Raw genomic sequence first — 26,080 nt, 5'->3', positions numbered from 1 at the left:
AGACGGGCCAAATTCATTAATGCATTCATCATTGCAGTGAAGTAGTGAGTCATGTGGTATAGAATAATAAAGGTCCTTAACGTCAATTGAAAAGGCAAACAGGCTTTCATTGCATATCGTTTCAGAAAATGGTACCTGGCGAAAATGTGTCGCTCTTTTCTTGCCGAAAAGCCTAAATTGTTTAAAAGTGGACGATCCGTTTCTTGTAAAAAAACTCTGATGCAGTACAGCAATTTGTCAGCTCACGATGCAATGAAAGCCTGTTTCTTTTTTTTAATGCGTAATATTTATTTCGAATATATATTCCGAAATAAAGCGTCCCGAAAAGAGTGAGGAGCAGCCTTCTGTTGGAAAGAGAGTGTTTGAGAGAAAGGTGACTTCGCGCTTCACTTGCGAGCTCCACGCGTCGCGCACGACTGCAAAACTTGGCTGAGATGTTCACAGCAGCGTATGCTATCCGCTGACTATGTTTTCTCTCCAAGCCCGCGGGGTGGTTCAGGGCCCCTTCAAGGACGTACTTAGCATTTTATAAGGTATATAATAATTAGACATATACTACTAGATTTGATGTGCCGATGGTGAAGAGGGAAAGAAAAAAGAACGAACCGTGTAAACAAACAAGACTATACGAAACGCAGTGCTGGAATTTGTCATGAATAAAACATTGCGCATTTGGATCTCCATAATACGTGACAGTGAAATATGATGTTGGTACTGTTTGGAGAAACACTGCAAGGTCGAAGCTATCAAGCACTGAGAAATTAAATATGTGTGCCCAATTTTCAGTCACGTTTACAGCTAAACGCCTGCAAGTCTAAGCAACAATCACCACTCTGTGACCCACAGTTGGTTGTTTACTACTTGTCCCCTCGGGCGAAACACGTGTTTTCTGATTTTTTTCGTCTCGCAGTCGCGTGAACGTTCGGCTGCTTTAGCGCCGACCAGGCCGAGACCCTATTCAGATTTCGTTACGGAGGCGAACATAAAGTGCGGGACGCAATAATGGCGGGGGAAGGGACACAGAGTGAGAGAGGAGGTAAAAATTTCGGCACACTGCGTGAAGCTCACGCTGCACGCGGACGAGCGACGTCGCAATGTCGCCGTTACATTGCCGCTTCTATCGATTAGGCTGGAGTCAAGCCTGCATTCCGATCAGAGGCGTTACGCAACCCAAAACTCCGAGGAGGGCTGGCAAGAGGGCGCCACTGCGCCGACTGGGGCACCGTTGGTTGGCGGGGAAAGAAAGGGTCCCGGCAACGCGCAGCGCACGGCGCGCACAACGTGACCGTGCGCGAGGCCGTTCACGTGACGTCGCCGCTGTCCTCCAATGGGAAACAACCTCCGCGCCGGGTCACGTTGAAGACGTCGTGCTGTATACCGTTGACGCGCCGTATCGTTGTGGCGCTCTTCAGCCGTTCAGCTCCAGCAACAGTTGTAGCACCATGATGATGTCGCCCGGCGCAGCGCCGCGTCACAGTTTCGCCGCGATTTCGAGCACCGGTTGAGCGAGCCTGCCTGCACGTAGCAGCAACGACAGTAGTAGCGCTGGGATCTAGACCTCGGAGCCCGTCCAGACAGCGCAAGCCGCCCCATGGGCAGGACCAGCTGCCGGGATCTAGCGAGGCGTCCGAAGTGATGGCCGCCATGTCGCATGCGCCTGCTCCGGCGCCGCACCATCAGCAACAGGTGACGTCCGCGGGTGGTGGCGGCAACAGCGTCGGCGAGCGACACGTGGTGCACTGGTTCCGCAAGGGACTGCGGTTACACGACCAGCCCGCGCTCAGGGTGGGTCTTCAGGGGGCGCGCACGTGTCGGTGCGTGTACATTCTGGATCCGTGGTTCGCTGGATCGTCCAATGCCGGCGTCAACAAGTGGAGGTGAGTATATAGTCCTGCTCTATACCAGCCCTACGAGTATGCTATACCATGGCCCGCTTACGACGCGGTCAAGGCGTCGAACCACACGCCAGAAGCGACACGACCATGACGGGACGTGCGCGCGGTTCGTTGCGCAGGTTCCTCCTGCAAAGCCTCGAGGATCTGGACGCCAGGCTGCGGAAGCTTAACTCACGCCTGTTTGTTATCCGCGGACAGCCAGCCGACGTGTTCCCAAAGCTATTCAAGGTAAAGAATCCTTCATTTCAAAGAATTCAAAGAATTAAGCCACTCGTACGCCCAACTGTTGATAGTGTTGGGCGCCCACCGGCTGATACTGACTGACACCACCCTGCTACAAAACTCGTATGTCTTCAGTATACCGAGTGCGGCATAGCGATACGCCGCGGCCGAGACGTCTAGCGGACGGAAGCACCGTGTATGTTAAGCATCGCAGAAGCGCCGTTAAGTTTCGTGACACTGTCCCCCTGCTGAATTTAAGTTCGCCTTTCTTGTCGAAGTTATTCAATCTGTGCCATGGTGTCGGCGCTTATTTAGATAGATAGATAGATAGATAGATAGATAGATAGATAGATAGATAGATAGATAGATAGATAGATAGATAGATAGATAGATAGATAGATAGATAGATAGATAGATAGATAGATAGATAGATAGATAGATAGATAGATAGATAGATAGATAGATAGATAGGGATAATTGGAGATCGCAGGGAGAGGCCTTCGTCCTGCAGTGGACATAAATATATATATATATATAGACTCGGCACGGACGACTACACAAGCATATTTTTTTTTTATCTGACAACACTGCTGAACCGTTACTTACTTTGAGAATGATAAAATTTGCTAAAACTGCCTTGTAGAGCTACACGTCGACGCCGTCTGCCGAAGGCACAGCGGTGACTGCGACGCTGTGCTAACTTTTTAATTTCGCGAACTACTAACTCAGGCTGTGGCACATCTTACGCCGCGGTGCGTATGATACTGTACAGCCCAGCCGCGTAACGTGCAGGTTACACGCCATTCGATATTCCATGAGTCGAGTGTTCCCAACGGAGCGGAAGCAATGAAACGCCTCTTTTAAATCACACTCCCGCTTTTACGTAACTCCGTCTAGCCAGCTGATGTATAGCAGTATTGCGTAAGCACAAAAACTGCATCTTCGAGCACAAACGCGCGAGGGATTTCAGTCGGAGAGCACCTGAACAACGCGTTCCGGAACATCGTGAAGTCCCATTGTGTGGTTCAAACCCGGCCTCCAGTGTCTCTTGTTCATCTTATTTATTTACTTATTATGTTTAGGTGTCGAATTCTGGCGTCCTGGCGCTAGTAGACGACTTGAAAAGCTATGAATAGACAAAATCCGTAACACCTGCCATGATTGCATTCGTTAACCGACTATAAGTGCGAAACGCCTTTGGACGCCCATAAAAAAAATGAATGGAGCAGAAAATATTACGCGTTGAAAACTTATTTGAATCGGCGAGAGAGCGTTGTGTGCCTTGTTACCTTGTTGCTTTAACGATGTGATCTCTAATTATGTCTGTGCTGCTTTGAACCCTTGCAATGGGAACAACGGATTCGTCAAGCTGCCAAATGGCAGCTTTTATCTGCCGCTCCTCTGTCGGTTAATATTGACGAAATAAAATGACTGATTGATTAAAGTTCTGTTACAGCCAGACTGGTAAAGCCTTGCAAAGGCATGCCGGCTTTTCCCAGCATCACGTTCCATAGCGCTTAACACCGATCGATACCACGGCGCTAAAGATGTGACGAGGTGCTTACGGGACACTGAACAGCGACGATAGGCGAACCGCGAGTACGAATAGCAGGCACGAGAGTCAGGTGGACCAGACAAGCAGAGGTTGTATCCCCATAATTTGTCAATTCAAACCCGCGTCCATCGAACAGCGAGCAAAGGTCACCATCTACAGTCCACATTCACTCACTAGCTCGGCACCACCAAGGAAGTTTAGTAGGAGGCGAAACACATCCCTCCTGACAGATCATGTACGTGTCGTTGCAATAACACCGACGTCCGCGTATACCTGTATATAGGACGTTTAAGATCCCCCTAACTCTATAGGCAATATGAAAAGTTGTCTCACACAAGCATTGAGCTTAGGCACACTGACACCGGCGACGTCGCGAGTGTTTCACGCCGCGTAGTACGCGGGTACAACGTACGGATAAGTTGCACGCAGGAGGCTTCTTGTAATCTGATGAGCGCCCCAATCCGATTTCTAATGCATGAGGTTAGGGCACGTCATTCAATGCGGATCGCCCTCTAAGTATAAAACAAAATTCCACATAAATATGCCCTGTTCAATATATGCACACTTTACACTAACCTCGTACTTATTGCTACAAGCTTGAACGCAGCAACTCCGGAAGTGTGTTTTGAGGGGGTTGCAGGAGCCGGGGCTCATTTTGCCCACGCATACCTTTTATTGCGATAGCAATTATATGGACACTCCAAGCGGATTTCTGCCATCGGCGTCGCCGTGAGGTTCCGTATAAAGTCCAAGGGCGATAAAATCGTCTCCGCGCGCTGTATGCTCGCGTGAAAGAACGCGAGGGACGCGCACTTTCACGGGGAGCGACCGCACGGCGGAGAGCAAACACGACGTCTTCAGTTGCGCGAAAGGCCGTGGGGGGATGGGAGGGGGACGTTGTGCTGCGGCACCAAATGCGTATCTTGCGACCGGGCGCAAGGGGAACTGGAATCTCGCAGGCGAAAGGAGGAAAGCGGGAAGGCAGCGCGAAAGGGAGGGGGTGCGAGCAACTGCGCGTACTTGCACTTTGCGCGGCGGCGGGCGGTCGCGCGCACCGTATCTTGAACGCGATCTGCAACACGGGCTCCTGTATGCGCTGTGCTTTCGCCGCTGTTTCCGTTGAAGCGATAGACCGCACGAACCTTCGCTCGCTGCTGTTGGCGCGCTTGCTAACGCCAGCGTTTTGACAGCAGTTGTGTGCGGTCATCGGGAGTGTGATCTATTTATGTTTGCTTGTGCGCGCTGACACCACGCTTGTTATGGCAGCTAGTAAGCGAATGTGGCCAAGTTTATACAGCCGATAAAACTACTAACCTTACTCCGTGTAGCTACTAATTTGCTATCGCAATTGATGCATCGCCTTTCGGTCGAAACTGCTATTTTTTGTTCATTTGAAACCCAGATTTAATTTATTATATTAGAGAGGCGGGGGGTCGTGCTATCAAGGCTAGCCCCCTTGCCCCCCCCCCCACCTCTTTTTCCTTATCTTTACGGTTCCAAAGCCCCTGTTCGCACGGAAGGCGGGTACGTATAACCGGCGCGCATATAACTGACATGCAGGAATGGCGCGTGACTCACCTGACGTTCGAGCAAGACCCAGAGCCGTACGGCGCGATTCGCGACCAGAAGATCACGGCGCTGGCACACGAGATGGGCGTAAGCGTGGTGTGCGAACCGTCGCACACGCTGTACCCGCTGGAGCGCATCTTGGAGCGGCACGGGGGCAAGACGCCGCTCACGTACCGCCAGTTCCAGAGCGTCGTGGTCGACATGGAGCCGCCGGCGCAGCCCTTGCCGGCGCCCGAGTCCCTGCCGCGAACGCCCATCGACGAGGACCACGACGAACGCTTCGCCGTGCCCACGCTCGCCGAGCTAGGTAAGCCGGAAACTGCCCCCTGGGCGCCGCGGCCGGCTACTGCACAACGTGCCGTCTTTACGCAGGTTTTGACATGGACAATCTGAAGGCAGCCGTGTGGCCCGGAGGTGAGACGGAAGCGTTAGCGCGGCTAGAGCGACACATGGAACGCAAGGTACGGCAGTCTTCCCCACCCTGCCCCAACGATCCCGCTTGGGAATTCTTGATTCATTAATGACCCGCGCTGCAGCAGGCGTGGGTGGCGAGCTTCGGCAGCCCAAGGATGACTCCCAAAGCATTGCTGGCCAGTCAGACAGGTCTGAGTCCGTACCTGAGGTTCGGCTGCCTGTCGGCCCGCCTCTTCTACCACCAGCTGGCGGACCTCTACAGAAAGGTAAGTGCGAAACAGTTCCTGATGAGCTGCCTACGAAGCTGGCGAACGGCCCTTTGGCAGAGCACTATGCACGTTTGCGTGCAGATCAGGAACTCGAACCCGCCGCTGTCGCTTCAGGGCCAGCTGCTGTGGCGCGAGTTCTTCTACTGCGCCGCCACGCGCAATCCAAACTTCGACCGCATGCACAACAACCCCATGTGTGTGCAGATACCCTGGGACGTCAACGCCGAAGCACTCGCCAAGTGGGCCAACGTAAGTCTAGCGGCGGCACCTGTAAGGAGTGAATCTGCGCTGATGACGACAGTGTGAACGAAAGGATGGTTGAAACACGACAGTTTAACGTTACCGCGTGTTTCTACTATGTCCTTGCGCGTTTTGTCGCCGATAGTTCCCGATGCGGACTTCTATTATGCGTATGCAGGGGCGGTGCGAAGGAACAGCGGTTCTATTTAGATCACATGCACGTTCCTTTCCTGTCCTATACATGTGCAGGGCCAGACGGGCTACCCGTGGATCGACGCCATCATGCGACAGTTACGCGAGGAGGGCTGGATCCACCACGTGGCGAGGCACGCGGTCGCCTGTTTCCTGACACGCGGCGACCTCTGGCTTTCCTGGGAGGAGGGCATGAAGGTCTTCGACGAGCTGCTCCTGGACGCCGACTGGAGTGTCAACGCGGGCTCCTGGATGTGGCTCTCCTGCTCGTCCTTCTTCCAGCAGTTCTTCCACGTATACTGCCCCGTGCGATTTGGACGCAAGGCTGACCCTTCGGGAGACTACATTCGGTAAGAATGCCTGTGCACACGTACTTGTATACTCTTATTTCATCGTGCACGACGGGTGCAGTTAGGCTACATGCATGACGTGCGTTGAGGCACTGACAAGATACAATACTGTTTCACGTATTTGGTTTAACACGAACCCCTCAGTGACAACAATAACGTTCTATTGATATTCTATGAACATCCACTGCCAGGACATGAATGTCCCTGAGATATCCATGTACTGGATATCCCAGGGACATCCATATCCTGACAGGACAGCGTTCTACCTTCCGCCGCTGGCATGAGCCACGGCTGCGCTGAAACGCGAGCGCGGATGTGCATGTGAGTTGTGCGCACCAACACTATAAGTAGACTATAGCGTTCCTGCTGAGTTGCTGTGTGTCCGTTCCGGTCTGACCGGAACGGACAGCAAACGTTAAGCTAACGTTATCCAACATTTCACTGGGCGCTCCTCATCATTCCAGCGTAAGGACTTGTTTTATCTAGGGTAGGGTGGCTAGAATTGGGAGGTGTGAAAAGCGGCCGCGGAAACCGGTCCCCAAAGCGCGCCGGTCCCGCAAGGGGGGCTGTACGCAGGAGCGCCGTAGAGTTACTGTATAGGCTCCCCCCTTTAAGGTCACAGCACTGGCACAAAAAGCGATTCGTGCATTAGTACAGTATTTGAAGTGCGCCGGTTTAAGAGACCGCTTATAGTGTCCCTGTGCATCATCCCACTCAGTACTCATTCTCTCCCTCTCTGCCGCTTTCAATTCCCCCTTTCCCTTACCCCTAGTGTAGGGTAGCAAACCGGATGCTCGTCTGGTTGACCTCCCTGCCTTTCCTCTCCTTGCTCTCGCTGTCCCTTTAGTGGAGTAACTCTAGGGCGCCGTAAAGAGTGGAGCAGACGGCGTACTGCGTAGCGCTGCTCGCGCCCGAGGAATCTCGCTCGCGCTACTTTGCGCGCACCAGTTTTGAGTATTAAGTTTTTTTTTTCTGAGCTTGTGCTCTAACATATGGCACACTCTCATTGTGCAGCTTGTTCTTCTCTGATTCTCGTGAAAGCATGCATGTCGAGAGGGAACAGAGTGAGATGTGGCGCGCACCAACGAGAAACTGGATTGAATGACGCGGTTCGACGCGGCACAAGAGCACCTGATTTAGAAGCGAAAGTATATATCAGAGAGCTACACATTCATTCAGATCATGTTAAGCTCCTCCTTTCAGGTGCAAAAATGTCAGAACACGGAACTTTCTTTATATTCCGCAATGTAAACACTTAGTCAAGGGTTTAATAATTAATTATAGGGTTTTATGTGCCAAAACCACGATCTGATTATGAGGCACGCCGTAGTGGGGGACTCCGGAAATTTGGACCGCCTGGGGTTCTTTAACGTGCACCTAAATTAAGACTTAGCCAAGGGTTAAACGCACCGCCTTTTTTTTTTTTCTTTGCGGAAGCATGCGGCGCTGAAAAAAAAAATAACCGATCAATAGTGCAAATGAGAGGATATATTAGCTTTATGCATTATAGTCACAGCTATAGAGAAATTATCCAAGCTTTTACCTCAGGAAAAAGCTTTATTCCAGACTCTTTATTCAGAACTTTTCCAGATAGCAACTTAGCTTTAATATTAATTACAATGTACTTTAGTGTCTTGCCGTTTTTCCCATTACAATTATGAATCGCTGCAACTAATTCAAACCAGTTTTTAATGCTTGTTCCCCTTGTTAAAACCTTGCCTGCTCCTTTGCAGAAACATGTATTTAGACCCGTTACAAGCCACTGGTCTCAAAATTGTGTGTACATTTTCTCTGCACAAAGGAAAATTGAAATAAAATAAGTTAGTTAGTTAATTGGGGTTTAGTGGCGCAAAAGCGACTAAGGCTATGCTGCGCCAAACACAAAGAAATAAAATAAATCCAGAGCCCTTCCACTTCTGTGAAGATGGAAGCCAGCGAAGCTGTGACTATGGTGGGTCTGCTGCAGTGAATAATGCTGTAGTGAATTTATATATTATCATTATTGATTATATTGTTACGTGGAAAAAAAAGACGTAAGCAATATATTTACAGGATATTTACAATAACTGTATCGGCTGACAAGATGGTAGTTGTTGGTGTCGCTTAGCTTGCGAAATTAAGAGCATCGTCTTCTTTGGAGTAATCGTAAACGTCTTCATCATGCCAGTCACAATATTGAGCGTCTTCGGCATGTTCGTCAAAGAGCAAGGACACCGGTGAATTGTTTTCGCCCGGCGCGATGGCCAAGTAGTGCGTTTGCTGCGTCAAGTCGGCCCGCGACGCCGTCGAGATCTCTCCCGATCCTCCTCTCGGCGGCTGATACCCACATATCTAACGCGGGTATGAGCCACACGTGATTTCTTTCGTACTCTCTATGATGCTTTCTTTCTTTATTGTCCCTGGCTCATACCCGCTTATCCAATGCGGGTATGCGCCACACGTGATTCTATTATCGTTAATCGTGACGTAACTGACGAGCATGTGATGGTATTGATGTCATGACCTATCAGTCATGTTATTTATAGTAATCCGTTTTGACACCTGTGATCAAGCACAACTGGCGGGAAACTGCCACGCACATGGAGCCGAAATGCTGATGATAGTTTTTTTTTTTTTTCTACACGCGGACACGATCCTGGGGGAACTAGCCCTTAACAGCTTCGCTGTAAAACACATTCACGCAGGAACAAGTTTATGTGAACTTTGCAGAACTTTCCAAGAGAAGTTTATTCTCTTGGAGTTGCCTGTCAGCTCTCCGTATTGCATGTCACCCTATCTAGGGATACGCTAGCGTTGCGAGAAGCCTGGTATGCTGCCAGGGCACTGTTACTTCTGCCCAGCAGCTCTTGCGTTGCGTGATGTGTCGCATCGACAATTCGTCGCACCCGTGTGCAGTTAGAACACCGCCCGAGGAGTTCAAGCGCAACGCAGGACCTCGCTATCAATAATGCTAATGCCAAAACGGGCATTTTTTTTTAATTTTTAGTGGCACGAGCACCGAGTGACACTCTTTGTTTCTTGCGCAGCAACTTCCGGTTAGGGACCGACTTCCGGTTTGTCACAGAGGTGGGACGAAATTAAAAATAAATCATAGAAAAATAAAAACACGCAGATATCGATGGTTCTACTTATGATTGACGATAGATATGGCATCAGAGCTAATTAAGTGTCAGGAATAATCGGAAACAATTAAGGAAAGTCTAAATGCCGCACACCAAAGCACTCAATCGTACACTTTAGATACTCACCGCATCAGTACAGGTTTGGCTCCATGTGCGTGGCGGTTTCCCGCCAGTTGCGTTCGCTCGCTTCTCCGAGTTCAGTTTCCCGTCCGTTCCGTTCACCATGGAAATAGACGACGAGGACGCCGGGCCTAGTGTAGTGTAGTTTACATCAAGAATTCACCAGCATTCTCTGTGTCGTACTTCACTTTAATATCACAGAGTTAACCCAAACAATACGCCAGGCAATACCAATGCCGAGGTGCGAGTGCCACTTGCAGGCACCTAAGTCAAGGCTTACGGTCGCTTGTAACTTTTTTTCTACAATGGCTGTGTGGACACTGTGGGTAATTTTCTAATGTGACGTCCGTAACGCGGCTGACGCTGCACTCAAGCTGCGTTTAGCCTAACCACCGTAGCAAGGTGTCTGCAGTCCTCGTCCCACACGTCGTATCTGACCGCGGCCGTCGCACTAACACCAGTCCCGCTTCAGGCAGGCCTGCCGTGGCTGGCGCGTTCGAAGCAGAACGCACAAGCACAATCTTATCCGGGATATTCAATCATTACAGTGACTTCCCGGGCTTTTGCCATCACTTTAGTCTTCCACACGTTTGCAGGCACGCGTTTCAGACCGGACGCCGTCGGGCCGCTTCACCAATCTAGTGGGACATGACGAAACAAAATTTGGGACAGGGCGCTTTTCGTCACTATTATTCTTACTTTTCAAGTGCACTGACAGATTTGACATGCATTTTGTGAACTCGCCAGACTCCCGTCGGCATGTGTAAGTGATGCACCGCGCTGAATGGTGCACGACATTGAAAGTGTTCCCAAATGTAGCCCGTCGGTAATACGGCATCGAGTTCTATATAGATCAATGCATATGCGCTGCAGTCGAGTTAAGCGCAGAAGTGCGACAACACTATTCACATTCGTTAAAGGGCCCCTCACCAGGCCACGCAGCAAGTTTTGGTTATACGCTGGAACTTATTACGTGCCCTCTAGGGAGCGTTCTACCGCAGGAATTTTTCAAATAGGTTCATTAATAGTCGAGATGGAAATATTTCAGTGCCGCGAACCCATGATTTCAGGAGGCGAGCGCCACTGCCAAGAGAGTTGTGAGCCTGCTGGCAGAAGCGCTAGTTAGTTGTTTATTGCTGCTCGGAGGGCTTAAGATGGGTGTTTTTGTTCAACCTGGTCTCGCCAAATGAAACGGCTGTGAAGAAAGGGAAGAGACAGCTAGCGCATTTTGTCAATGATCGTTGCTTGACAAGCGAAATACAAGGGGAGGATTAAGTGCCAGTGGTGGGCGCCCGTCGCGGCGACGGTGCCGAGATTAGGCGGAGGCGCAGCTCATGACATGCCAATTATACCTGACACGTGGTGAGGCGAGTAGAGCCGGCTGGCACTGAGCAAACGTAAAGGGTGCGTGACGACGCCAACAGCACCCAAGAGTACACAAAGCGACCTAAAGAAGTGGATATATCGGTGATTCGTCACGTACATCGCGTGCAGGCGACCTGACAGCAAAAGCTTAGATGTCCGTGACTGTCGCTGGCTCCTGATGTGCGCGTGACGGGCGTGTAATAGGCACAGAGAGCGTGAACGCAGTACGCATTATTCACCACGTGCACATTTTGCATGGTAACCGCCTTTGACAACCCGTTTCGAAGACCGTTGCCAATCGACCGTCGTGAAAGGCTTCTCCGAGCAAGCATTTACTGAATAGGGATACGCGAGCCCAAAGTGTCGTTTGGACAGCTTGCATTGACGAATGACCCGTAGTACTACGCTATCGGTTTTTCGTAAAGGTACGAGCGAAGAAGTGGTCACAGCAAAGGTCAATTGCTTCGGCTTGCAGGTGCTACATGCTTATTAGGATTTTATTGAACCCATTATGCTGGGCGCTGTGGCTTTACGCGGGAGCACGCATGCTATGCATCTGTCCCCCCCCCCCCCCCCCCCTTTCTTGGAGCGTTGTTTTTATTTGCATGTTGTTTTGAGGGAGAGGGAGAAAGACACCGTAAAAGGTGGTAGAGAAAAGGGCGCTGGGAAGAAGTGCAATACTGGAAGTGCCGGCGAACAAGACGATCCTAGCACAGGATTCGTGATTGGTGCGTCGGCGGATCACTCATAGCCACTCCGTGGCGATTGGGTGGTAAATGCTTGGGGCGGGGCACCGAAGGGTTGAAAACGTGGCCCCGTTGCTCCGTCCAAGCGTTCTGGACAAACTACGGTGCTATGCACCATCGGCTCTGCCCATATAGGGTCGCCCTATGCGTATACCAGTTCCGTCTTGTATGTGTATGTGTTGTAATTTCCTGTAAATAATTGTGAATAGAAGTGTTTTTTTTTTTTCTCGTCATCTGTGTCTAATTCACTCTCGGAAGAAGCACTCAGCGAACCCGTAGCGGCAGAACTCCTCACTTGCGTAGACCGTGTCTGGCGGTGCGTCTTGGACGCCCAAGTAGAGGAGTGGTACAAGAAGAACCTGAACTTTACTAGAGCGTTCTCCACTTGCCCCGTCTAGCCTCCGCTAGAGAAATTCCTTCCCAGCGTTCTCCCATACCGGTGATGGGGGATCGCGTGATGCATACGTCACGGGCCCCGCATTCTTTTTTTAAGCATTAAATGCTTTTAGCTCCCGTTATCGGCGACCTTCAAGTGACCTTGAGCTAAAAGCCAGAGCCACCATCCGGGCACTCAAACGAGAACATCCGGGCATCGTTGCGAGAACAAAACATCCGGGCAACCAGTCAAAACTTAAGAAAATGCGGTCTCTGGCCCCCAACCCTTTGTACAGGACCGCATTACATACATTAGTTACTGCCCAAACAAGTTACAAAAATATTGCTTCCGATTTTTTCCTAATGTATCTTCACAATATCACTCAAGCTGTAACTTCTAGTGCGCTCAAGTTTTATTTGTCATTTCCAATAGCGACTTTCAAAAGGCATATACAGGTACGGTGCCTTTTAGCCACCGTGATACAGGGCACCATACACTTGTCATCTTTTGGCGATGAGACAGGGTTGCCTGTGCTCTTTTCAACGCCAGCGGTCCGTGAGTCGGCCGTACATTTGCCGCCGACCACTTCGACGCGACAAGAAGAAAAAGTAGCGACAGACGGTGAGCGCGCGTCCCTGTTGGAAGAAGAAAAGCGGTTGAAGGCGGCGGCACCACGGGCAGCAAAGGACACCATATGCTAGCCATTTCATGCTTACATCTACTCTCGATTACACAGAGCATGGTCGTGCGCTGGAACACGGTAGAAAATGACACAGTTTCGCTCTCTGCGCGCGCGACTGCACGACATGGGAACAAGCAGACGAAACCGAAGTACATGTCTCTTGCTACGGTACGAAGTAAAACAGACACGCAGACATTCGATTTGTAGGTTTTATTATTTCTCTAAACTTTAATTCGTCTATTGAAGCAACAGATCAAACAACTGCTATTGCCTTGAATAATTCTCAAGTCACGTGTCACTGAAAGTTATGTCCCAGCACGGCGATTTACGTAGCGCACTTGCGCGATTGACGTCGACATTCCGGCTGGGAGCTCGGCGCCCGCAAGAAGGGAAAACGACGTTTGGTTTCAAATTTCAGATCTTCACGGATCATCGGTCAAGCCCTTGCTGCTGCTGTGTCTCAAGGTATTCCGGCCGACGGCTAGGGGCGACGGGGGAGAAGGACTTCTCTCCCGACGTTCATTGACTGGTGTTTTTAATAAAGTTGTTCCTCATCCTCACGCGGCGCGTAGAGATGCAATACTTAGCAGACACGATCGTTAGCGGGCATTGTATGCACTGTGCTTGTCAGCTCGAGATGGCAAGACCTTGTGAGGGGCCCCAAGACGTATTAACGGTATGCTCCTTTATATTAGCCGAAACGCACTAGCAAGCAGGGGCACGGGAGGCAACAGGAGCGAAAGCGCGGTAACAGTGCGATGAACCGGCCTGTTAATTAAATGATTGCATATGTCGACTATCTTTGTGCTCTGTATCACTATACCCGCTGCCATGTACGTCACCAGCGGGCACTTTACAGGAGCCCGAACATGGAAGAATGCGAACAATGCCGCCACCTATCTATAGGCGCACAGATTCTGCATGCTACAAGCAAGTGCATGGCCTCCGAGATTGGGCAACGCGCGTATACCGCCGCGTCAACCGATAGCGGAGGTCATGACTACACCACGCAGGAATGTCAGAGGACAACAGACTGACTATCCAAAGTCAGCCTTCCATATCCTCTCCAGGCTTGCAGCTTTACTTTCGAGAATGATCCCCCCCCCCCCCCCCCCCCCAAAAAAAAAAAAAAAAAAGAAAAAGAAGAATTATCGTGAGCCATTTCACTCTGTGAATTAAGGTGGATGGCCAGCGAAGCTGCATAGCACACGACGCAGAGCACACGACTTCAGTCATCTTGCATGGCTAGCCTCTTGCGGCTCGCCTCTCGGGAACAATCTTCATCGGTGTTTGCCGCCCGCCGCCACCGATTGCATTCTTCCATCTGTACTCGCTGTCGCTCTACGTAGGCGCGCTGCTCATCGGGAGTGACGAGAGAAGTGAAATTCAAAATGGAGAACGGCAACTTGTCTTGCCGACTACGCACGACGGTGCCGCCACCCTGGGAGAGCGGAAGGAAACTAGGCGCGCACGAGCTTGGAACGACGACAGAGAGGGCGGTATGAACGGCCGAATGGGCCGCACAGCGTAAATCTTTGAGAAACCTCTATTACCAGAGAGTCTACCGATCTTGAAAATGGTGCCTATTGATAACTAATTTGCTCAAATGCATATTTAAGTGATGAGACGTATAAGGTTTTGCTTAGAATGAAGCGATTTTACATCAAATTCGGGACCTAAGTTCTTGCTTGCGGAGTTGAAAAATACACGAAACCCTAGCCATAAACTACTCTGTATATATATATATATATATATATATATATATATATATATATATATATATAAAAGACCACTCTACCATATTCTGGAGCTTTCTTCTTTTTTTTCTTGTATTTTTTTCCGTTGATTTTTGCTTGTAAAAACAAATGTGCTACCAAAAAAAATGCAATGTACTACTAAAAACCAACGTGATACTATTGATTTTCTGTAGTGTCTTATTCACAGCTACTGCATGATATGCTATGATTACATATATTTCTGTGCATCATAGATTATGAAGAGACGTCTGTATATTCTATTATGTCATTATTCCACAGCGGAACATAGCAATACTCAAAACATTTTAGACAAACACCTCAAGAACTATATAGGTTACTAAACTTTACAAAAATCATTTGAATAAATTTCAGTCATGCAATATTTGTGCTCCGCATAGTACCATTTCATTTTATTTTCATTCTGTTTGTATTTTTGCAAGCAATACTTTTCACAATTAAAAAGCATCCCCCTTTAGTGTCTTTTTTTTTTGCTCCTCGACAAAGTTGCCAATCCTACACCTAAACAGGAAAAACGCCCATTGATTTATCTCTCGATCAATCGCATTTAGCATCCAAAATCAACATTTGGGCTATGACTATGATAGATTCCATAGCAGGGGCTCCGGATAACTTTTGACGAAATAGGGTTCATTAACGCACCCGTTAAAGTGTGCCACGATGGGTGAAACGCATAAAAATATATATCTCAGTGACGTTTATATGGCATACACAAATCGGAACACTGGCAATAAAACTGACAAAAGAAAGAGAGGAAAGCAATCACTTATGTCACTGCCCGTATAACCGATTGCATGGTGGAAACAAAAACAAATGCAATAAAAGAGCTGTTGAGGGAAATATGTAGATACAGTTTACTTTGTGACAATAACGTTTCGTTTATTATTATTATACTTTCGACATATTCAGCAAAGGAAGGGAGTGAATGAAGATTTTTTTTTAATTGTTCACCAAGGATGCTACACGGCATAATGTGGGAAATTAAATTAAGCATGCAGGTCCGTTTTATGCAGATACTGCTACAGAGACTTATGAAAAGTATTGTAGCTTTCTTAAAGTTGGGATGAATTTCAATACTTCTGTTTTAAGCATTTGTACATAGACCTCTCGCTTCCCTAGATAGGATAACGAGGCCTAGAGTTGCTTTCACATAGGCCAACAAATTGTTATATGCAGGAAGTATCTGCCGGTGCTGAAGCATTTCCCCAACAACTACATCCACGAGCCTTGGACAGCGCCGGAGTCGGTGCAGGTGGCCGCACGATGCGTTGTGGGTCGCGACTACCCACTGCCCATGGTCAACCACCAGGTCGCCTCGCACGTCAACCTGCAGCGTATCCGACAGGTCTACCAGCAGCTCACGCAGTGTGTCAAGGCGCCAGGTACGACCTCCTTCTCCTGAACCTCGCCACCAGGCAGGTTCAGAATGTCCATTGAGTACCACTATCTTGGCCTTATTATCATATTTTTGTTATTTTTGAGCAGTGACATAAAGTTTGCATGCTTATGAAATGCTAATGAGTTTACATGTATAACAATGCTGGAGACGTCGACAGTAGCTGTGGAAGCACCATCTTGTAACACTTTCTTCAATGACAATGCCTCAAAGCAGTGTCGTTATTCTCGCAGATGGGGTAAACAAAAACAGAAAAGATGATAAGAGAGAGGGAGACAGAGAGAAAGAGAGATAAAAGGGAAGGCAGGGAGGTTAACCAGTGCAAACATTGTTTGCTACCTTACACTAGGGGGAAGGGGAGGGAGGAAAGATAAGAAAATATATAGAGAGAGAAACACTGGCACATGCACACAATCACTGCTGTTCACAGCACAGGATAACAGTACATATCGATTATTGCTAATGCATTTGCACCAGCAAACATAATCATCTCAAAATGGCACCACCAGCACAGCTGTGCATCTGTCACTTTGGTGTTACCTATTCCGTAAACTGCGATCCACGAATAGGTTTTCAAAATCTCTACGTAATATCCTGTGTCACATTCTTTATTATCATCATAATCATCAGCCTATATTTATGTATTAAAGCCTTGATGAAGGGACCCTAACAACACCCTGCACCTCCACCAAACAGATACGAGGATTACGCATACATTAGAGAAAAGCAAGAATGTGTATTTACACAACACTATATACAATGGGATAGAGCAACAAAAGCCGACCGCCAGCTCCTGCAGCGCTTCTTTACCACCTCATCTTCTTCATTCTCAAGGCATTGTTGTCGTGTTCGTTCGCAAGCATCGCGTAACATCATAATTCTGTACATCTCAAACAACTTGAAAATTAAGAGTGCCCTTTTAGTCTACTGCCAGCTCACAGTCAAAACATTATTATATTTTTCCTACTGTCGAGATAAATACACAGACAGCTGTAGGCTAACGCCTGTTAATAAAATGCACCCTCCGCACTTTGAGTGAATACTGCTCACAGGAAGGGACCGCCCGTCCCATTTTGGCAGCTGCACCTGCAGCTTTAAGACCATTAGTGCCAAGCTTATTGCTGGCTACCTAAGGCGCAAGTGAGCCCTATGCGGCTCGAAAAGAGTAAAGAGCTGTGTGATGTTTCCCTTTTTGATGACTGCAAGCTTAACACCAGGTGTATCGTCTTTGTCAAAAGTTTAGAAGCCACTACACGTGCCAACAAATCTGGAGTTGTGACATGCACTGCGGCCTCTGTATAACTTTAGCTGCTCTAAAAAAGTAGAAATTGACAGGTAGGTGTGATCATCGCTCTTCTGGGCTTCGGGGCCCTAGATGGAGTTCTACACGAGTCCTGCAACAGGACCCACCGACAATGCCTGTAGCTTGCTGTGTTGCTTTTAATTTTGCTAGGGATCTGCATGCGCCGCCAACAACGGCTTACAAATTCGTGCTGAGCACCTGGCTTGAAGTAGCACGCATTTAAATTGTCTGTACCTCTTGCAAAGACAATGATTGCGTCCCTCAATCGAGACATTAATATATGTGCGCAATTAAGCGTTTACGCGCCAAACTTCTCCATGCCTCAGCTCTGTGAGAGACCTCCCCACTACGCCTACTTAACAAGACATCAACACCAAACTCAGAGAAAGAGACAAAGAAGCTAGGTCCTGATGCTAGACCTGAACGAATTTAATGTGATAGCATTATCAGGCCACCCACGCCTATGATTGCACTGCCCCCAGGTCCAGCCCGCGTTACAAACGACAAAGCACATTAAACTCCTTGTGAGGACACTGCATTGTGCACTGGTGTCAGGATTGCCCAAACAATGAGGTCACGGCCTTTGATAATACAGTATCCGGGATCGGCCTAGTTTACTCAGCTAGACACGACATGCCAAATCCCAGGGAGGTAAGCAAATTTCCGCATTAAAATATGAAAATTGTTCACGAGTTCTACTATGTCACAATGGAGACATTCAGCACAGCGATAGACATGCAGTGAGAAGGTGCACAACTATCGCAATGACTTCGATTAGAGCAAATCATTCAACTAACCTGCTGGATGTAAATGATCTGCTGCAAATTTTCTTTTTTTATGAGTCGCATAAAGCAAGAATGTTCACTGCATGCCACGGATGATCAGAGGTTGCAGTACTGCTGGTGGTCTCAGACCTTTTCATATTTAGTGCCGTGGAACAAGGTGTGATTTTAACATACATTGTTACCGTTAAGCTGAATTGGTTACATTAGGGGCACTAAGCGAATTTAATGCGATAGAATTATCAGGCCACCCATGCCTTTGATTGCTATTTGTGAAGACTATTTTTTGCATTGGCTAACCTTCCTTCTGTATTCTTCTCAAGCACACAGCTTTTTTTTTTTTCTTAAGGCTAAGATTTTCGGGATAGTGGGCGGTTTATAGCTGAAATTACTGCTTTGTTGGAGTTAATAAATAAGAGTGATCCACTTTCTGTAGTCAGAAGGTGGCGGAGGTCTGATCAAAATGAAGGAATACATCATTGAGCTACTTTGACACGACTAGCACAAAGGAAGGAGCAGTGATGTCAGGTGTTGTGCCACTGTGTCAAACAAATCCCCGATATGCCTCGCAACTCTGGCAAACTTGAGTATCTTCATGAAGCAGTCCTCAAACACAATGTTCTTGCTGCCTTTATTACACATTTGCATGATTACACAAGCGCGACAGTTGTGTGGTCACGTGACACTGACCATGGTCAGTCGCCATGTCGTGAAAAACTTTGGCTGGGCCTCTAACATCCATTGTTGTGCAACTCGCCACATCTGCCACACATGGCCAAAGCCCCACCTGAATTTATTGACAAGTCTGCTGAGATATTGTTGTTCAACTGTGTTTTATGTGTTTCCTTTCTTTTTTCTAACACCATGCTTTTGTTTTCTGGTGAGTGCATTTTTGCGCACCTTCAACTGAAACCCAATGTGATGCGCATGCAGGTCTGTTCCCAAGCCTGCCATCAGCCTCACCCACAGAGTGCAACAAGCAAAACCACTTCATCGATGACCGCAAGCTCAGGACCAAGAACTCCAGGGTACTGTGCCACCACATTTTGTGCTTTTATGCACTGATCTAAATGGCACCAACCATTGTGTGAAGGGTAGTTTAAGGATAAATGCCAATGTAACAAATATACAATCTACTTCCGTTATTTCAACCCTGACGGGGCTGACAAAATTGATCAAATTATCCGGCAAGTCAAATTAAACTAGATACATAAAAAATGCCAAAACACACTGCCAAATCATTTTGCAATATTTTCCAGAGTCTAACATGCCCCCGAATCAATGAATCAAACGCACACCGACGTTCTATGTGTGCAAAATAGAAAACTAACGTAAAAATTACATTAAAGCTTCTAAACAAAACAAACATCTAATGCGCACCCGATTTTCTAGCAAAAAAAAAAAAAAATGTGTTACGCAATAACGGCCGGTTTCCTACAGTCAGCTTTGCTGCACGGTTTTTATTGTCAGCTTCGCCGCATTACGTTTATGTTATGCGGTAAAGCATACGAACGCAGCGAAGGCAATTTAGGTTTCGTACCCGCCTGTAGGCTTATTGTTTTACGCATTCAACTGCTGCTGCTTTTCTGTTCATTTATGCCTTGTCTTCTAAAAGCTTTTATTATCGTAAATCTCATTTGTTGCCACAGTTGTTTGTATCAATAATTCTTGTCAACATGAACAGGAGGTGCCATTTCAGTTTCTAACTACGGGACTTCCTTCTGTATATACTTATCGTGTATACTTATATACTTATCCCCGTTTTTGTCTTGAATAAACTCATTCTCATTTTTTAAAAGCGCGCGTTCGGATCGGGTAAATACTGTAGTTTGTCATTGTGAGCTATGGTTATTGCTTGATAATCTTGCTAGGGCTGGCTGAAAATAGGCATTTTCGAGAGGTGACGACGTGTGTTCAACACATTCTTAACCTACGCCGAGACAGGCAGCTGTCACTAAGGGGGTCGCTATTGGGGTCACGATTGGGGTCAGGCGCATGCATGCTGACTGGCCAAATTCAAGTTATCCGGCGAAGGCCAATTTTAGGATCAAATATGGAATGTTTGGGCCCGCAGAAATGCATGGACGCCAACCGGGACTTTCGGTCATCGAATTAACTGGAGTCGAATTAACGGAAGTCTACTGTATGTTTGAACATGATGCATACCTACGAAGCTGTTAAGATTAAAATTAGTAGCTATCCCCCAAACATGGAAAGAAGGGAGGGGGGGGAGAATAGCACGGTTACACAGCTTTTGTGGAATACAGTAAAACCTCGTTCATACGTTTTGGAAAAAACACGAGAAAAAAAACGTAATTACCGAGAAAACGTACGCTTAGAAGTAACTAAAAAATTTGACAGACTCAACTATAGTTGGCATCTACGTAATGCGAAGCGTTGCACGAGGCACGAGACGCCAACGAGCTGGTGGGGCTTCAGCGGCCTGAGACACGTGCGTTTCATTTTCCTATGCTTGTGTTTTAAGACGCCGACAGGAAACCGAATCGAGCTAGTGGGCGACGCCGGATGCGCCGAAGCGAAACGTGAGGCTTGCATCGCATCGCCTACAGCAGGGAATGGCGGCGCGTTTGGATTTTCACCTACTAAATGCGTACAGTAGGCTACAAATGGCACTACGCACTACACTCCATGCGCTGTAAAACAGATAGGTTAAGATGCTTATCGCAATAGGCTTGGCGGCGATAGCTGTGAATGAGGCGGGAGACGACCCGCAAGGAGATTTGCTGAGTGCGCGCCGGCGTTTTCACGTGAGGCGGGCGGGCGAGTATTACGGGGAAGCAGATGCGGCGGGCGGCTACTGTTCTCAATCGTGCGCGCTTCGCGCCTTTTCTTGTTTACATGGGATCTAGCGGCCAGAAAACGTATAATACGATCGCAGTTTAGCGATGTACTGAACGTTGGCACCGAAAAATCGTGTTTTCCGGAAACGTATGAATCATTAAAACATAAGTGTAACCCTATTATGTCATTTATTGTGTTCTCGACCACGAACGTTGGTGCCGGGAAATCGTAGCACAACGAGATCATATCAACAAGGTTCTACTGTATACAAAGTTTATTAACTATGTTTTACCTTTATAAATGGAGCACACGTACAAGCAGCAGTAAGCTTGCTAGAACAGAGACTGACAGAAAACACACCATTTTTAGATCACAATGACTTTTCAGCGACACTGCTGTTGCCAATTTCGCCTGCTACAAGAACTTGTCTGTACAAACTTGCTCGAAGGAAGAACCCTGTTCCGTCCTTTTACCGCAAGACTCCCAATGGAAAGTTTAGAGACCGACAAGTGGAATGTGCCAAAAGCATGACTTATTCCTAGTAATACATTAATCAAAATTTGTAAATTGAGCTGAAATTCATCACTGAGCTTACTTCATCACTTCCCTCTCCCCCCCCCCTCTAAAACCATGCTACACCCGTTCCTTTTGTAGTGCTTTCAATTCACTAAAATCCCAAGTCTCCTTTCATGCATGTGCAGTCTGTTTCACACTTAGGGGAAATCTCGGAGCGCATTGCCAGCAGCTCGCGCAGGCGCAGACGCTCGAGGCGCGTTATCTTGAACCGCGTTGACTGCTAGACGCAGCTGGCCGCCAACCGCGTCGACAGCTCGACGCAAGATAACGCGCCTCAAGCGTCTGCGCCTGCGCGAGCTGCTTCCGGCACCCGACTCCAGCGCTCGCTGCATCGCGATGCAATGCGCTCCGAGATTTCCCCTAAGTGTGAAACAGACTGTGCATCTGTATTCTCTTTATGACACTGAAAGGATAGCTTTTCAGCAGAGCTCGCTCACCCAGTGGTAGAGTATGCCACACGTTGAAGCGCGAGATTATTTTAAAAATCATGTAATCATGTATGGTTGGGGCATGCTTCTGAGCTATCTATGACAAAATTTCACAGGCCAAAGTGCCTGTGGCCAGACTTGACATAGTGCCATGTGACAGCGCTATGATTGTGGAACAAGGCACCAATCTATTTTTAGGGCCAATTCTATAAAAGCTTATACATGCTTGCACATGCTTGTAGACATCCTTGTACACATGCTTGCACATAATCTCAACACTGCCAACAACAGTATCGCCAGAGTGCTTTACATCCGGTCTGGCTGTGACCAATTTGGAGTGGAAATCTTCACAACAGGCAGAACTTTTTCAAGTTGGCAACAACAATAAATCTAGCCATTTATTTGTGCAAATTTGGTATTAGGCTAAAGTAAAAGTGATGTGCCACAATCTTTTACTGAAGGTCTCATGCAGTTTTCCACTATGGAAAGTAACAGTTAGCATTTTTATAATGCACAAGCATCAACTTCTATTTTAAAAAAAATAGAGGTGCATCTTGCATTGCACGCGTGCAGTACAAAACCAATATCAGGTGACACAAACAAACTTTGCTCAAAACAAATATGCAGGCGAATATTACCAACTTGACAGCAATTTCGTAACTTGTTATTGCTGTATGCAGCAGGAAGATGAAGAGGAATCCATGGAAGGTGTGGTCTAGAAGGCCATTTCCTGGCACAACACTGCTGGGACCCTGAACTTCTGACTCTCCACACTGCCGCCAATTTGGCTTCAAATGCCTGGGTACAAATATGCGCTGGCCCAGGCACTCTACTTTGGACGTGTGAATCACACACGGATTTGATGCAAAGACTTTGTGTAACATATTCTTTGTGACAAAAAAACAGCCTTGCAAGGTACCGAGATGTTGTTGCTTTGATTTCTTTCTAGGGATGCAAGAATACTGAATAATAGAATTTCGAAGCGAATATCAGAAAATTGATCACAATGTTTATAGCTTCCAAATATTGTGCAAGAAAACACAGTGCTGCACATGCTCAGCAGTCTATAATAGCATTGTGTAACAGGAATGTTGCAAGCTATCACTAACTAAGGTATCTAGGAATCAAGATGTACACTATGGTCTAATCTTAAAACCAAATTAGTATGCCAGCATCGATTACAGCTAAGTTCTATATGAAGGTCTGGAAAATATATATTTTTTTCTTAATAGAACATCTGCTGAATAGAATCAAGTTCTCTTCGCTCTCTGAAGCTGAAGAAGTAGTGAAGTTAGGTTGCACTGAATATCCTGTGAAATTTGTTTAATAGTGGACCTCAGTTTTATGGCAATATTTTATTGCAGAGAAAGTATTCTTTTCTCATTTTCCTCCAAAATATGAACAGCTTTCCTAGCTTTACTGGCAGGTGGGTTTTGCACATCATGTGATTTGATCACTGCTTCACATATAAACATCATTGGCACTACGCATGTCAACCGCGGTCGCACCAATGGTGAAAAGCAAGTGCCTTTTCATTGTCGGGTTCAGCGTGAATTGCCACCTGCCAAAGGTTCTAAAATAGGGAGGGCCACAGCAAATTCTTGCTCAAAACTACAAAAAAAGACCGATTGTGAATGGCATCAGGAATAAGACGCCGCCGTACGGTGTGTCGCGAAGATGGCAGTCATAAACAATTTTGGTGCCATTCCGTACACTCGTTTTCATTGATGAGGCGGTTTGTCAGCTTTCCAAGTATTGCGCCACTGCTCCAAATAGATCTGCGTCAATTTGGCACTAATAAGAAACTTTAGTCGCTGACACCTGATGAAGCAGTGCCGATTAGAACTGACGGCTTTTGAAGTGGTGTTCAGGTCTGCGAGCATGCATACCAAGTTTTTCTGTGCATTTAAACTCACGTGTGGCCAGAAAGCTCCGAACTGCGTGAATACATGTGTGCAAACACGTGTATCAGATGCAATCTGCGTGCCTTCCAGCAGCTAATAGTTCCAATCTATGCACATACTTTGTGCTTTCTGAAATACGCATTGTTTTTGTTCGCCGTTCCCCCTGTCCACATCATGTTATCGTTTCGATCGGTCCTGCCGACCAAAGAACCTTGTACCGAGTGAGATTGCATACTGTAAGAAGGCTGCACGCGTTAAAGGCACCGACCACTCCAGCTGTTCCACTGAATATACCAAATATTCGAAGTCGAATACATAGATATTTCATTTGCAAATTTAATTATTTGAATTATCACTATTTAATTCGGTGATATATGAGTATTCGCACACCTCTGCTCCTTTCCTATAGCCATGTACACAACAGTTCCAACACATAAGCATTCACCTGTAATATATCACAGAACACAAAACTGTCCAAATTGACATGGTCAGCATGGTACGACAAAATTATCAGACACCTTCAGCATAACTTTGTTTACTGAACGATGAAGCAGCTTTCAAGGCTGCTAATAAACTCTGGTCTATGTCGCAATAGATAGCAAAAAATTGTTTTTACAATTAATGTGGAACAACTGCAGTGGCAATGGTTTTTAAATTTGATGCTGAGCTGCCAGAGTCTTTAACATGCTCCGCAGTCACTTGGGATCTGAAGCACATGTTTTTTTAGGACAAGAGCAAACACAGCAAAGCAGACATCGAGAAAGGGTCATAACCAATACCATGCTATATTTTCAGCTACTGCAATTATATCATAGCACTTTAAATGTCATGTCACTATACATGGCCAAGGAGTGTTTTATAGTTATCTTGTATGATGAAATTAGGTATACGACGTATGATTGTGTGGCAACTGCCGAGCAAACATGATGCAACTCATCATGTTTGCTCACAGCCAGGATACCAGGACTCCTGGGTGTTCAATAGGCCACTTCTCAAATATAACAACTTTCAGACAGAACCATCGCAATCAGATCACTTTTTTTTTTTTGCTTCTTTCCTTTTCAGAAAAGACAAGTATACACAGTCAAATGTTTGGTACACTGTGTAACATCACTTTCTTAGACCTGCAACTATTGTCGTTTACAAAGTCCAAAATGTTTTTTTTTTTTTAAATACGACTAAACGTAAAGTGTAAGACGAACAGACACCTAGCTTGTTGGTGCATACCTAGCTTGCTCTCACAGTAAGCACCGCCATGACATGCACATGGACAATCTGGCACACATAGGTGACGTGGCTATCCTGAATAACACAAATTACAAGAGAATTTACGTGTTTACTTGGGATTTTCGAAGCTGCGATATTTTTCTGAGTTGCTTTCTTCACCACTTAAAGTGCAAGAAGCATCAATATCTCAAAGTAATTTGCTGCACTCATTACGATTAATAGAGTGCAGACTAGGCTTAGACATTGAAAAAGCTGAGGACAACACTGTTTGAAGGATGTGATGTCACACTTTCAAAAAAGATAGACAAAGTTAAGGAAGCTGTGTGGAGATTCTGGCTGGATTTGTAGAACATGACGAGCGATAACAGGGTGTGGACTAGTCTTGTTCTAGTCTGGGCACTACTGCAATTATTTTCTACCAACTAGGCGAAATCTATGCGATTTTGCTGGGCATCTCAGAAGGCAAATGCTAACAGCTGCGTACTAGTCTAGTGATATAAAATGCACTGCGCAAAAAAAAATTATGCATGCACAATAATGATGAGCCATGCTATGAAACAATTGAAAGCAGCCAGCTCAAAATTTGCTTTCCAGCTTGGAGTGACAGTTTATACATATTAATAAAATATAGGTGGAGTCAACTTCTGCCTTTTCATCACTGAAAAGACATGCTCACTCTATTTATTTCACTTATTTAAGAAATATTGCAGGCTACTTTGCACTGTGCAAGCAAGAGTGGGAACAATGTATACAAACAAACAAAATTTAGT

The 26,080-nt window shown here is 46.9% G+C and overlaps 1 protein-coding gene across 2 annotated transcripts; it reads left to right on the top strand.

Annotated features, from left to right (window-relative positions):
* Nucleotides 1-1,315: 1,315 nt before the first annotated feature.
* On the top strand, nt 1,316-25,698 carry LOC119441989 (cryptochrome-1). 2 transcript variants are annotated; one of them, XM_037706674.2, is made up of 10 exons: nt 1,316-1,877; nt 2,015-2,123; nt 5,233-5,548; nt 5,614-5,702; nt 5,778-5,921; nt 6,006-6,173; nt 6,414-6,706; nt 16,069-16,274; nt 19,307-19,401; nt 22,860-25,698. In XM_037706674.2, exons 1-10 carry the CDS (start codon nt 1,636-1,638, stop codon nt 22,896-22,898), a joined length of 1,701 nt encoding a protein of 566 aa, XP_037562602.1. In that variant the 5' UTR covers nt 1,316-1,635; the 3' UTR covers nt 22,899-25,698. The 2 variants fall into 2 exon arrangements, with proteins under 2 accessions (XP_037562602.1, XP_037562606.2); XM_037706678.2 differs by lacking the exon at nt 22,860-25,698 and having other exon boundaries at nt 6,039-6,173; nt 19,307-20,614.
* Nucleotides 25,699-26,080: the final 382 nt, after the last annotated feature.

This window comes from Dermacentor silvarum, chromosome 2 (assembly GCF_013339745.2).
Source record: "Dermacentor silvarum isolate Dsil-2018 chromosome 2, BIME_Dsil_1.4, whole genome shotgun sequence".
Taxonomy (NCBI): domain Eukaryota; kingdom Metazoa; phylum Arthropoda; class Arachnida; order Ixodida; family Ixodidae; genus Dermacentor; species Dermacentor silvarum.
The sequence above is the reverse complement of the archived record's forward strand: the minus strand, read 5'-3'. Positions and strand labels throughout refer to the sequence as shown.

Excerpts from the sequence above, each read along its gene's own strand:
- LOC119441989 (XM_037706674.2), top strand. The coding sequence starts at position 1,636 with ATGGCCGCCATGTCGCATGCGCCTGCTCCGGCGCCGCACCATCAGCAA. Across the intron at positions 5,922-6,005 it reads TGGCGGACCTCTACAGAAAG|ATCAGGAACTCGAACCCGCC; the intron begins GTAAGTGCGAAA and ends GTTTGCGTGCAG. Across the intron at positions 6,174-6,413 it reads CACTCGCCAAGTGGGCCAAC|GGCCAGACGGGCTACCCGTG; the intron begins GTAAGTCTAGCG and ends ATACATGTGCAG.